We start from the raw sequence: 14,752 nt of genomic DNA on the forward strand, positions 1-14,752 counted from the left end.
CAAACATATTTTCCTATGACCAGAATATATCTGTGCTGACTTTGATGGGTGCTTAGTGCACTTCTGCACTACTTAACTGTTGGAATAGCCAGCCTCAAGTTTAGTTTTAGCCTCTAAGAACTGAACTCTAACAATTTCATCCAAAAAATTCCCGTGCCAGCAGAGACGCTCCGAGAACAAGCACACAGCATGTGCCAGCACAAGCAGATATATTCCATTTATCTTATTTATTTCGCAAAATTTATATACTGCTTGATAGTAACCATATTAAAATGATCAATAAGAGTTAAAGAACAAGTAATTGAAAACGTATCAAAGCGGTCGAGGAAGGCAATCCTGCAAGTACATAAGGTGTCAAGGGCTTTATATACCCATCGTAACTTGGCCTTGTAACAAATCGGCAACCACTGCAGATCTCTAAGCATAGGTGTTATCTGCTGACAGGGTCTCACTCCTATCAGCTGCTGTACTAACTGCGGTTTCTGGATCAAGCACAAGGGAAGTCCCACATAGAGTGCATTGCAGTAATCCAGTTTTTAAGTCACTGGTGCCCAAACTGCTGTGATCAGGCTCTCTTGGTCCAGTTGTACCTTGGAAGTCAAAGGGAATCCATTCCGGAAGTCCGTTCGACTTCCAAAACATTCACAAACCAAACTGCGGCTTCTGATTGGCTGAAGCTCCTGCAGCCAATTGGAAGCCACGGAAGCCCCATCAGACGTTTGGGTTCCAAAAGAACGTTTGCAAACCGGAACAATCACTTCCGGGTTTGCGGCATTCAGGAGCCAAAACGTTCAAGTTCCAGGGTGTTCGGGATCCAAGGTACGATTGTATGTGTTGTACCAGGCACACCTGGTAAAAGGTGTTTCTAGCTACTGAGTCTCCCTGGGCCTCCAGTGACAAAACAGGGTCCAGAAGCCCCCCAAGGCTGCGTACCTGCTCCTACAAAGGAAGTGCAGCCCCATCCAGGGCAGGTAATCAAACAATTTCTCAAAACATGGGAGTCACTCGCACACAGTGCCTCCAGGATTAAAGCACAGATTATTTTCCTTCATTTCTAAAGATTTCAAGGGGGGGGGGATGTAAAGCAATAGCTGGATTATGTATTAGTACCCTATGTGATTATGGAACAGTGGCTTCAATTTGTTTAGGCTAAGCAGGAAAGTTTTACAAAGCCATTTATAGTGCAACTTTAATACCCTATAAAATCTCTTTAGATCATACAGGTACAGTATTAGCAGTGCATTAAGCCTTTACGTTCCTTTTTAAAGAGCACATGCACAAGGGTTTACCAATGTTTCAGAAAGACCATTTTTATTTAATCAACAAAACAAGCATTTTATGTTAATAAATGCAGCCTGTGCTTTCCAAACAAAAGCAACAGATATTCTATTTTGTAAGCAGAGTGTACACTGTCAATTTCAACACAGTAACTGGGCTAACCAGCAGTCATAAGACAAGTTAACACACCAGCAGCATTAACTGAGCAGAACCATTAGTTTTGCCTGGGAATGTGATGCTACTCAACAAGCCAGGAACATGCAGAAGCCAAGATGACTGTCTAACACATGAGTAAGCAAACTAAGGCCCGGGGACTGGATCTGGCCCAATCGCCATCTAAATCCTACCCGCGGAAGTTCCAGGAATCAGCATGCTTTTACATGAGTAGAGTGTGTCCTTTTATTTAAAATGCATCTCTGGGTTATTTGTGGGGCATAGGAATTCGTTCATATTTTTTTTCAAGATATAGTCCGGCCCCTCACAAGGTCTGAGGGACAGTGGACTGGCCCCCTGCTGAAAAAGTTTGCTGACCCCTGGTCTAACGCATTGTTCAATCCTCGTTCCCTCAAAGTTTTAGTAGCCCTTACTAGAAAACTGGGAAGAGTTATAACAAAACTCGGGACTTCCTGCACGCTAAATATGAGGAAAGCTTTATCACATCACTAACCTGCCTTTAAACGCCCAGATAAGTCATACACATAACAGTAAATTAAGCAGCAGTTCACACTAGGCAGAATTCTACAACCATTTCTTTCCTTGATTGTGACTGCACACAGCTAAGTTATCTGACGGATTTTGCCACACAATCATGTCACAATGCAGAGGTAAAGGTAAAGGGACCCCTGACCATTAGGTCCAATCGTGACCGACTCTGGGGTTGCGGTGCTCATCTCGCTTTATTGGCCAAGGGAGCCAGCGTACAGCTTCCGGGTCATGTGGCCAGCATGACTAAGCCGCTTCTGGTGAACCAGAGCAGCACACAGAAACACCATTTACCTTCCCGCAGGAGCGGTACCTATTTATCTACTTGCACTTTGACGTGCTTTTGAACTGCTAGGTGGGCAGGAGCAGGGACCGAGCAATGGGAGCTCATCCCATAACAGGGATTTGAACCACCGACCTTCTGATCAGCAAGTCCTAGGCTCTGTGGTTTAACCCACAGCGCCACCCACATCCCTAATGCAGAGATACACATCCACTATTTTTTCTTCCTAGATTCCTTTTCAAAAGCCTACCCTAACCTGTTGCACTTTTGAAACTCTGTCAAGCAGAGGGGAAACTGGATCTTTTATTCTCCTCAGCCACACTTTCCCATAATTATCTGGATTCAAGAGAGTTTAAAAAGAAATTTGGGAGCTTTTTGGCGACAAGATGGGGGAGATCTTCCTGAAAAAAGGGAAAAGAAAATAGGTGGCAAGTATTTGATTTGGATGATTATTTATTTTATCTGCCTACAGTTATATGTCTACTACTGAGTTGCAATGGGCCTGCCTGGGTAAAGAGTAGGCACAATATTGACAAACCAAATCAATAATCAGGATCAGGATTGCACAGACTCAAATCTACTCTTAAGAACTCAAGAGGACATACTGTAAGGCTTATAAAATGTGGGGAGGCTTCATAAGCCCCCAGTTACACATTACTTCATACAAAGAAGGATACAGCTCATCTTGCCATCAATACTGAGTGTTGAATTGATCATCCAACCTCTTGTCCAACCAAGCGTCACACTTGCAATTACCAATTGGCCATTCATGAAGATGGAGGGAGGATGAATCAAGCACATCAAAGACAACCCTCAAATGAAGGCAACGTTGTGGGTGGAGAGGTATAGGAGTTTGGAGAGAAGAAATGAGAGCCCTGCCACACACCACAATGACAGGCAGTTGTAAATTAAGACGCCATGTGTGGCAGGGCTAGTCACTATGGCTCCTGGACTACAATTCCTATGATCCCAGACCAGTTGGGAGTTGGAGTCTGACAATATGCGAAGGGCACCATGTTGGGTTTTTCCCTGATCTTTGTCTTCCCAATGCCAGACCTTTGGAAGGGGGCAAAGAAACTGGGAAGCACAATCATTTCCCACAGCATCAGAAGGGAAACAAGCCAAAGAATTGTGGCCTTTTAAAAAATCTTCAGGGTGGTAGAGACTATAAAGTGAGGATATGCCGTATTTTTCCATGTATAAGACGTCTCCAATTTTTGGGGGCTCCAAATTAAGAAAACACCCCTCAGCACTACCCGTGTATAAGGCGAGCCCCAATTTCAAACCTCTTTATTGGGGTAAAAAACACCTAAGTCTTATACACGGAAAAATATGGTAATTTAAAGTGAGAGATAAAGATGGCTCTCCAACAGTACTTGGAATCATTCTTGGCTCAGCACATAATCAACGCAACATGCCAAGATCTTGATTCCATGTAACTGGAGATGCGTACCTCTTTTCCATTTCTGAAACTCACAAAAATGAAAACACTTGGGTTTTTGCCTCTTCTTTTTTTAACACAACGGCCAATCTATATTTATTTTAAGAAAAAGCCTTTCCAATAGGCTTTCAGCTTCAAAGAATCAAGATGCGGGGGGGGGGGTGACCTCTCAGATGGAAATTCCCACCATCATATTGAGCTTCAACTTTACCCATGAAGGGATTCAGGCCAGAGTAAAACACTAATCATACCAGAGGAACAAGGCAACAAGGCAGACACAGAACATCAGCCTCCAATATACACAAGACATGCAGACAACCAAATGGAAACTGCCAAGCTGATGGATTAGAAACACACACACACGGAATTAGAAGGGACACTCAGAAACGTCATTTTCAAAGAGAGGCACAAGAATGCAGCAAGAGAAGAGTAAATGCCAGCCAGACAAATGAAAATGAACACCTAAAGGAGAAAACGAATGAAACAAAAGTAATCCAGCATGGCTCAACTGTTTTATCGAAGGCATGTGGTGTACAGTATTTGTTCCTAATCAACTCTATAAAGTCAGAATTCCTGGAAAGCTCAAACCAAGACTACAGCATTCAACTGTGCCAGGGGTGGTGAACCTACAGCCAAATAACAGACCCTTTATTTTGCCCCAATAACTTTCCCCAGGCCACAGTCTGCTTTATACCTTGGGCCTTTTTGCCTTCCTGGAATCTGTCCTTGAATATGTTGATGTTTCTTGCTTGTTCAGAAGAAACAATAAAGAATTGCCGACTATATAAAGGTAATAATTTGCTGCTCCTCCCACTTTTGCCACTGGCCCCACCCACCAATGGCAACAGTCTTCAAAAGGGGCCCCAGAAAAGAGTGCAGCGTTTCGGCTGATAAAGACTCCACACCCCTGCACTACAGGATATACTTCAGCATTGCAAAACAAAAAATTTTTTTTCCTTCCAATAGCACCTTAAAGACCAACTAAGTTAGTTCTTGGTATGAGCTTTCGTGTGCATGCACACTTCTTCAGATACACTGAAACAGAAGTTGCCAGATCCTTCTATATAGTGAGAAGGTGGGGAGGGGTATTACTCAGAAGGGTGGTGGGAATGGGTGATTGGCAGATAGCTGTGATGAGCCTGTTGACGACTCTTAACGACTGCAATAGGTCTTACAGGAAAAAGCAAGGGGTGAGAAGGTGAAAAATGGCTTTGTCATGTATAATGAGATAAGAATCCAATGTCTTTGTTCAGACCAGGTCTCTCCATGGTTTTAAGTTTGGTAATGAGTTGCAATTCAGCAGCTTCTCTTTCCAGTCTATTTCTGAAATTCCTTTGTAGTAATACAGCTACTTTGAGATCTTGTATAGAATGTCCTGGGAGATTGAAGTGTTCTCCTACTGGTTTCTCTGTCTTGTGATTCTTGATGTCCGATTTATGTCAGTTTATTCTTATCTCATTATACATGACAAAGCCATTTTTCACCTTCTCACCCCTTGCTTTTTCCTGTAAGACCTATTGCAGTCGTTAAGAGTCGTCAACAGGCTCATCACAGCTATCTGCCAATCACCCATTCCCACCACCCTTCTGAGTAATACCCCTCCCCACCTTCTCACTATATAGAAGGATCTGGCAACTTCTGTTTCAGTGTATCTGAAGAAGTGTGCATGCACACGAAAGCTCATACCAAGAACTAACTTAGTTGGTCTTTAAGGTGCTACTGGAAGAAAAAAATTTTTTTTGTTTTGACTATGGCAGACCAACACGGCTACCTATCTGTAACTTCAGCATTGCAGTGATTTTCCATCTTTATAATTTCTTTCTAAAAGGTCTGTGGATCCAGAGCACTTGTTAAAAGTTCCTGTGAAGCATATTGTAGGCTTTTTGCCTCTGCCCCCCCACAGCTGCCCACTCCACCCCCAAGGGTGACATGAGGCTTACAACTTCAGTCTCGCAGATCCCTGCTTACCAGCTAGAATAAAGTATCATTAAACTTCCAGGCTTATGGTCCAGAAATTCATTTTCTCAAGACCTCAATTAACGGAATGCACTTTCTTTTTGGGAACAGTTCCATCACAAAGATTAAAAGTGTGCCTAATGTGTGTCTAAAAGTGTGTCAGCTCTAATTCAAGGCTGCAATGCTCTCCTCCTTTACCTCGAAGAGTCCCACAGAGATCAGTGAGATGTACAGAGGAGAGGCACGAATACTCTGAGAAGAGAACTATTGCTGTTCTCTGAAACTGCAGAACCACATATCACACTGTTCTTTCTATGGGACTCACACATAAACCTCCCACAGGTGTGCCACCTAGGGGGCAGTGGGGGAAATAGCAAAACCCAGATAGGCTATGCTCACATCCTGAAAACCTGCAGGCAGTTTTGCATATGCACTCAAGAGGTGACAGATCCCCCCTTTTTTTTGTTTTGAGTGCATATATGCAAAGCACACAAATAAGAAGGAGCCAAAGAAGTGGAGGTTTAGAATACAGGCGTACCTTGGAAGTCAAACGGAATCCATTTTGGAAGTCCGTTCGACTTCTAAAACGTTCAAAAACCAAATCACGGCTTCTGATTGGCTGCAGGAAGCTCCTGCAGCCAATTAGAGCCACGGAAACCCCATTGGACATTCGGGTTCCAAAAGAACATTCGCAAACCGAAACAATCTCTTCCGGGTTTGTGGCTTTTGGGAGCCAAAATGTCCGAGTTCCAGGGCGTTCGACAACCAAGGTATGACTGTACTCTGTTCTTATTCTGAACCGGATTTTAACAAAGTTAGATGACATTGCCTGTAGCCTTCCTAAATTTCAGGTGTAGGTCTCTCTCAGCCAAAGTATCTAAGTTTCTCGTAGTTCTATGAGTGGGAGCTCACATGACTGAATGCTGTTCCATGCAAACACACCCACACCCAAAACATCTGAAAGATTAGGTTCAGAATGAAATCATCTAGCCAAGCCTTCTCCCTGACTTGCTAATGTCTATGTGTAGCAATGCTTATTTTGTGGAAGAGCCGTGGGTACAAAAAAAGGAGCCCGACAGGCCCAGGTCTCAAACAATGAAGACAGAAAGTTATCTGGGGATTGAGGGGAAAGATCCTTATCCTCTTGCTCCAAGTTCAGATTCTGCCTACCTAGCTCTGCCCCCCAACCTTGCTGTCCCCTCTTGCCCTCAAGAGGAGATTGTATTTTCTTTTGAGCGCCCATCCTGATGAATGAGGAGAACTGTAAGATTTGAGACCTGTTGCTGGCACAGTGCCATGCTCTAATCTAAACAGAGGTCAGGGTAATGACCTCCTTCTTCCTGGCTGGGCTGCAGGGAGACTGGGTATGAGCACTTAAGCTATCCAGGAGTCTTCTGAAAAACAACTGAGAGACTGGCTTCCTATTTAAGTTTTCCAGCTGCAGTTAATAGCTAGCTCTGCAGCTGGAAGGAACAAGCGGCATAGGTATGGGGTGAGGGGTTCAGACTATGGAAGACCCCGCCCCCCCCGCACGAATACTTTCATGTTCCTTACAGATCTTCCTAATAGACAGTTAATGAAAAGCTGTGGTGAAATGTTCGTTGGAAAACAGAACTGCCTTCATGCACCCTGTGTGTGTTGCTAGCCGATGTTCTACAAATCAAGCTACATAATGCATTTTAAACTTTGCTTTCCAACCACAGGCAACTAAAACAAGGCTACCAGCTAAGGGAGTACACTGGTATACCTCGGAGATGTTGCGAGTTCTGTTCCAGACCACCACAATAGAGCGAATGTCACAGTAAAGCAATTCACGATTTTTTTTGGGGGGGGGGGGTGTTTCCCAGTGCATATAAGAATTATAATTATCCTATACTGTTGTCTATTAAACAAGTTCCCCCTAGCTGCAGGGCTGGGGGACCCAGCTCCAGCCCCAGCAACTCCAACCCTGTACTACGCCATGGAGATATACTTTGATTTTTAACTCCCATTCATCTGCTGGGTCTGATCTGACACTAGTGAACGCTGGCAAATCCTGTTCTATGTTCACAAAAAGAAAAAAAGGATTCAGCAGACGCAAGGAGCAGCGTAGGTAAGCTGCGCGACGGTTTGTAATACAGTAGGCCTGCAACTCACGTTCCAAGGATCGTGCCCCAAAAGCCAAAATCGCGTATAGTCTAAAGCCATTGGGTTTAACGGCAGGTGGGATTGCCAAAGTCCATTTTTCTGGAACCTTTCCGCCCCTTTATTATTATTATTATTTTTGCCATGCACATAAAGCTGAATGCATCCAAGTTGCGGGCTTACTGTACTAAAAAAGTATTCAGCCAGTGTTAGTTTGTTGCTAGTAACTTTCTAAAGAAAATATCTGAATGTCTTGAACAGAGAACGATTCGCCCCAGCTGCATTCGTAAAACTTATGTAAGTAGGGATTATTTTCTAAAGGAGGAATTTGTTAATGCCACAGATCTCATCGCACCATATCCATTTGCAGGGACCGAGCATTTGTGCTCTAAACTCTGGAAGTGATTTTGACTCGTATCGACAAACCAAAATATACACACATTTAGACTGTACGGTGGGCGTGGGGGTCAGCAACCGGAAGCTCTCGGTCAAATCTAGCCCCCTAAAAGATGTTAATTAGCCACCTGGTTGCTGAACAAGAGGCAAAATCATGGTGAAAATGGTTTCAGAGGTAACAGAACCCAATGGCAAGTCACTTTTATGGTCGAGGGTACCACTGGTCCACTCCCTTGTCCAAATTGCCTTGTGGGAAGCTTAGTTGCTGACCAGGGCTGTACAGTGTTTCTCATGTCTTAACTTGCCTGCACATAGAAATTTTAAAATCTACATCAAAGTTGCATATAAATTTAATAGTACAGCTATTTTGTATGAAATGACTAGCAAGGGCTTCCCCGCCCCCGCCCCCAAGCTCTCTAGCAAGCTACATTAAGCTACTCACATTGTTGTACTTGCTAAACGGCTGAGATTCAATATGCCAATTAGGAAAAGCACTACCTAAAGAGAAAAGCTTGTATATCGGGTACATTTGCCTGCTCAATGGATATGGAGCAAAGTGCCTGTGTCTCAGTTACAAAGTTCAACCATTTGTTTTAATAAAAGTACTTTTAAAGCACGCCTGGTACCTAGTAAATAAAAATCAAAGACCTGTTAAGAACTGCGGTGAAGAGTTTGTTCTTTACAGATTGCAGCAAGTCTGAGTTGAGGAGGTTCTGACAGATGCAAAATGTACACCTGTTGCAGGTGCACATACAGCGTAATCGGGCATGGCTGCAAAAACACACAGAAGGATAGGAATTGAGATCTCAGGAAGAAACCAGGGCTGAGCCAAAACCAAGAGCGGTGAGGATAAAACTGGTTACATTCCGGGGAAAAGTGAGGCAAGGGTAGGCTAAAGTTGTACAGATTTCCAGGAGGAGACTATTTTAGAAAAGTGCATTGTGCCCATATGCCTGCATCCCCAACAAGAGGAAGAGAGAGAGAAGGGAGGGGGGATTCAACTTTTATTTTATACACAGCTTAGAAGCAGAAGCAGAATGTAATATGCTCTTGTTTAACAAGAGGCAACTCCTCCTCAATCCATAGAAAGAACAGAATTCAGTTCCTTTCTCCTGCTACTGAAACTGAACAACTTCATGAAGCCAACAGCTACCCTTACCTCTTCCATCCCAACCAACACACACATGCTTAAGAATTGGGGAAAGAGAAAGGGAAGGTAAGAAAGTCAAATACACTGTTGCATATATTTCTCAAAACATTTGACTATTCCAGCTGGGCCAAATGCATTGAAGACGACTTTTTAAAAAGGAGCCTGAACTTAAGATGTCCTCTGCACCCCCCCCCAAAAAAAATCTGGACTTCCTGGTGAAAGCAATCAAATTAACCCATTTGAACAAGTGACAGCCATAACCCTTCAGCAATGATGTTCAAGTGCACAGGAGCACAGAACATTAAAAGAGGTTTTGGGGAGGGGGGAGAATTAATTGATTCTCCGTGAATCATTCACTATAAGACCAAAAAATGGAAAATGAATGTTTGAAGGTATTCTACGTTTGATTACTAGATGTGAGGACAAGGTTATTGCCAACTTTATTGAAAGATTTATAGGGCATGTAGTTAGCCCTGGAGGGTGAGTCCCTGTGGCAAACACATGGTCCCTCACAGAAAAAAAATGAAAAATAAAACTAAAACAAAAAGTTCCTGTTCCAGTGAAGACTTGGATTGCACTGAATATCCACTATTGTACTATAATGAACCTGTCATTTTAAGCAATGTCTAAACCAACAACGCAGAGAAGGTTAGACCTACCAGACTAACAAAGTCTGCAGACTGAACTTGTTTGGCAACAGAGCAAGATGCTTAGTGAGAAACAGCAACTTTGAGAAGCATTCAATCTCTGGGCTCACAAGCATCTACATGAAATGTAGGATAGCTATTAAATTTGAGTAGCAACAAGTGTGGTCCAAAAGAGAGATAAACGAAAGCAAGAGAACTCCTATGGTGCTGCTAGAGAAAATATGGTGCAAGAATCGAGGAAAACAATGACAATATTAACAATGACTGTAGGCCACCTTGCTTTAGCAAATGTGCAGCTTGAAACCTCCTGAGGGTATCACATTTTTTCACATCAATATCTACCTTTCTATAGAGCAGAGCTTTCCAAATTGTGTGTCGCGACATGCTAGTGTGTCGGCTGCCTTGTGTAGGTGTCTCATGCACATACTCCCCACGCTCCTTGCTAGTAAAACTGAATTACTGTGTTACAAAATGATGCATGTCTAAAAAGTGTGTCACCAACATGAAAAGTCTGGAAAGCTCTGCTATAGAGCTTAAATGTAAAGGGACCCCTGACCATTTGGTCCAGTCGTGGCCGACTCTGGGGTTGCGGCGCTCATCTCGCTTTATTGGCTGAGGGAGCCAGCGTATGGCTTCCGGGTCATGTGGCCAGCATGACTAAGCTGCTTCTAGTGAACCAGAGCAGCACACGGAAATGCCATTTACCTTCCTGCCAGAGCAGTACCTATTTATCTACTTGCACTTTTGACGTGTTTTCGAACTGCTAGGTTGGCAGGAGCAGGGACCGAGCAACGGGAGCTCACCCTGTTGCGGGGATTCAAACCGCCGACCTTTTGATCGGCAAGTCCTAGGCTCTGTGGTTTAACCCACAGCGCCACCCGTGTCCCAACACTATAGAGCTTACTACTGCTGTAAGTAAGTATTGTAATTAGGATTTGTGTCATGTAACTTGCAGTAGTGTGACTATATAAAAAGAGGAGAATTAAAAATACTTTCAAGTTGCTTTGCTTCCAGCTTGCCAGGAGCTCCAATCCCGAAAGGCAACTGGAACTGCGCCAGTCTCCCAAGCTGAAACTGTGTACTTCTTATTTGACAAGTCTTTGCTCTGTCCTGTATGTGCACCAATATCTATACCCCACCCTAGAAAACTGAGCCTTTTTTTTTTTTTTTTTTACTCTAGAAGTAGTCTTCTCTGTAGTTTTTCTCTGTACAGAGAAGAATGGGCCTTCTCTTTAGTGGTTCCTCATTATATCACAGTCGTACCTTGGATTCCCAACACCTTATGAGTCAAACGTTTTGGCTCCCAAACGCCGCAAACCCAGAAGTGACTGTTCCAGTTTGCGAACGTTCTTTGGAACCCAAATGTCTGACGCAGCTTCTGATTGGCTGCAAGAGCTTCCTGCAGCCAATCGGAAGCTGCGCCTTGGTTTCCAAACATTTTGGAAGTCAAACAGACTTCCAGAACAGATTCCGTTCGACTTCCGAGGTACAACTGTATATCTAATATGTTTATGTTTGTGTGTATTTTATATATTTCTATGTGCCAGGCAAACATTCCTCTTCAACCAAGCCTTTGGTTGATTAATATTCTACAGCCTTTTTAATGTGTCTGTGGGAAGGTGCGGTTACTGCTTTGCTGTTTTGTTTTACTTCTTTCCATGTTTTTATCCTGTATTTTACTCTGTGAACCGCCTGACATCTTATGATGAAGGGAGGTATATAAATCTTATAAATAAAAAGGATTTGAGAAACATGCTGCCCCCGCAACACTGTGGTGAAACGTAACTGTGATCCAAAAAGCAAGTTTACATATGCCTAAGAGCTTGGCTACATCTAGCAGGATTCGGGGAATTTTCTTTGAATAGCAGACTACCATGTCATGTTTCAAAATCTGTTTCCAATTCCCTTCCATTTTGGAAGTGTTTTGCCATGTGGCATAGGGAGCTGCTCTTGAACCCAGAGCCACCTTGGATACCTGGAACTAGTTTCACGATTCTTTGGAGCTTGGCCCATATATTTATGAAGGCCTACTGAGGAAATGTGCTAATACGGTACACTGATAAACCAGATACCACAATGAGAGCCAAATACTCTCAAGTCTGTATTTGGAGGTTCGGCTCTTCTTCATCTGTGAAAATATACAGTGTTGGGGACTTCCAAAAAGCAAATACTAATGTTTTACCTAAGCCTTGTGTTTTGTCTCTCTCCCCCCCCCCCCATGTAAATATACCTGTTTTGGTTCCCAGTAACACCGCCCTTGAATCCCTGAGGCAAAGGATTTGGGACATCTCACATAGCGACCTGCGATCCCGATCTTATGTAATTTGTAGCCTGGTCGCAGCTGGAATCCAATACTGGTACGACTTTCAGATATCCTTATACTTTAGGAATTTGTTGGTACCTACCTATCGGCGTTTATTTACCAACTAAATGTATTTCCCTCGGAAGTTCTAAATGGCAGACTGAGAGGCATCCCCTATCAGAATAGGCTTTATTTATCTTCCCAGGAGGTCGATTGTCTGATCAAACCCTTACTGGCAAATTAGCTGGGAAAATCCAAAGCCTCCCACATTAAATATCTTTTGGAAGACAGGTCAAATGATATTACACTGGCCGTGGCAAAATTTCTTTCGGAGGTCATAAGAAACAAAGATCAGTATGCCCTAGATAAAACAAAATGACTGCCTTGGTTTCTTCCATCTGTCTGTCTGGTCGTTTTAACTGTATCTAGTTTTGAAATTGTTTGGTGGGTCTTTGTTACCGCAGTAAAGTTTTGATTTGATTTGGTTCCCAGTAAACGAGGGTCCAGTCTCCTTGGGACATGCTCAAAACTCTTCGTTAATGAATGAGTAATGACAGTGAGCAAGGCAGTGCATGCATTTATGGAGAGAATAGAACCCAATGTCTTTAAGCGAGATGCGACTCTGCAATGTATTCAGACAAACTTCTCAAAATCACATTACGTGCAACAGTTGGTACGCAGGAGCTTTTTGCAGTTAATTTAGATTACTTGCATTTATTGGCCAATTCAGCGTTAAAATTCTTTATTTAAGTTGCATCACCAACATCTCCCTCTGTTGCTAAACACAAATTTCAGTGAGGCACAGAGTTCCATCCTTATGGCAACATCAACAACAACAGCATGCAAGGTTGTCATGATCCATGCAGTTATGAATACTGGGGTTCTTTGGGTACTTACGGATACATGGCCATCGTTGTCAACTTAACAAAGATGTCCTTACTCGGTGCATCAACCGTGTTACAAGAAAAGGCTTGTGGTGGAGGCATTTTGTGTTTTTTGCAGAATTCAGCCGGGGAAATGCTGTACTCTTGTCTAACTTCATGAAGGTCTGACTTGGCAGCTATCACTAAGCAAGGTATCCTGCTGTCCATGAAGTGTTGCTAAATATTTAAATAAAAAACAAAGCAAAACACAGACAGACACAAAATAGAAAACATATACAAATGGGGAAAATTCATACAATCTACTTATTCACACTGACTGTCCTTATGCAAATCCAAAAGGGCTTTCTATAAGCTTTTCCTCAAACAATAATCTCACAACCCATGTCCCACGACCACAAAGCAAGATTGCTTTTGGATTCTTACAGAGAGTTAAACCCAAAACTGTTGTATACAAATGCTTAATGTGACATAGAAACTTAGAGAAGTGTGGACTAGAATGCATCATTCAGCCTAAGGAATGAAAATAATCTGTATGTACTGCTTCTTTAGAGATGAAATTGAGACTGATCCAGCAAAAAATAAATAAATCAGTACAGTCGTACCTTGGAAGTCAAATGGAATCCATTCCGGAAGTCCGTTCGACTTCCAAAATGTTCGGAAACCAAAGTGCGGCTTCTGATTGGCTGCAGGAGCTTCCAATCAGAAGCTGCGGAAGGCCCGTCGAACGTTCAACTTCCAAAAATAGTTCGCAAACCGGAACAGCCACTTCCGTGTTTGCGGCGTTCAGAAGCCAAGGTATGACTGTATATTGTACTCCATAGCATTTCTCCAATGAAGATAGTTTTTGGGAGCAGCTATGCTGAAAATGCCACGTTGAGGTATATGATTCTTTTTAATCTGAAGTTGTTATCTGAATCAAATTTGGTGAAATCTTTGCTATTCTGAAATGTTTGAAGTTACACAAGAAACTATTTGTTGGGGAAATATTGTGAACAATGCCTGAAATCTCTTTATTTTTATGATAAATGCTTCGCTCGCAAAATAAAGTACCAAATTAGACTCCATATGGAATTATCCTGAACACTATAAATCAGTGTGTATACATTTGATAAGAAGGTGCAGTCAATAAAAGCTTCCCACAGCATCCATGCAAGTGAAGGAGAATCACACACAATAAATCTACATGCACAATTATTGCAAATTTCAATGTAGACGTTATTCCTGTAGGAATCCTGTTGCATGTAAAGCAGCCTTAAGAGGAAACCTATCATACTTCCCTTTGCCAAGTACAGGTGAGAATCACAGGTACCTCAAAATGCCATCTAGTCCAAATCTCCTGCCGATACATCCCTGATGATAGTAACCTGTTTTTAATTCATTTTTTTATACTGCCCTTCTTCCATGGAGTTCAGGTTATAAAATTGATTCCCCTCCCTCTTGTAACATAGGACAGAGAGATTAGAGGGCAGGGGGCGGAGACAAACTATCGTGAGTCAAATGCATTTGACGTATTATTTACAATACCTGCATGTTTCTGCAACATTTATTTGCTATACTGCTAAAAGATACATATTTTTGTGTGTGTGCAT

The 14,752-nt window shown here is 42.7% G+C and overlaps 1 protein-coding gene and 1 long non-coding RNA gene across 5 annotated transcripts in view; one reads left to right on the forward strand and one right to left on the reverse strand.

Moving 5' to 3' along the window:
* LOC310755762 overlaps nt 1-14,752 on the forward strand; it is a 1,619,227-nt gene that overhangs the window by 687,221 nt on the left and 917,254 nt on the right. The gene's annotated exons all lie outside the window — the stretch shown is intronic.
* RHOT1 (ras homolog family member T1) overlaps nt 1-14,752 on the reverse strand; it is a 53,754-nt gene that overhangs the window by 6,618 nt on the left and 32,384 nt on the right. For 2 of the 4 annotated variants that reach the window (XM_083598712.1, XM_083598711.1), the window contains exons 18-19: nt 13,177-13,379; nt 8,829-8,951 (exon numbers count right to left, since the gene is read on the reverse strand). In XM_083598712.1, coding sequence (XP_083454838.1) covers nt 8,829-8,951; nt 13,177-13,379 — 326 coding nt within the window. Of the gene's footprint in view, nt 1-3,772; nt 4,167-8,828; nt 8,952-13,176; nt 13,380-14,752 lie in introns of those variants that run through there. The other 2 variants (XM_083598713.1, XM_083598714.1) reach the window with 2 other exon arrangements.

The sequence above is a fragment of the Podarcis filfolensis genome (genome assembly GCF_964270895.1).
Source record: "Podarcis filfolensis genome assembly, chromosome: 2".
In the NCBI taxonomy this organism is placed as follows: domain Eukaryota; kingdom Metazoa; phylum Chordata; class Lepidosauria; order Squamata; family Lacertidae; genus Podarcis; species Podarcis filfolensis.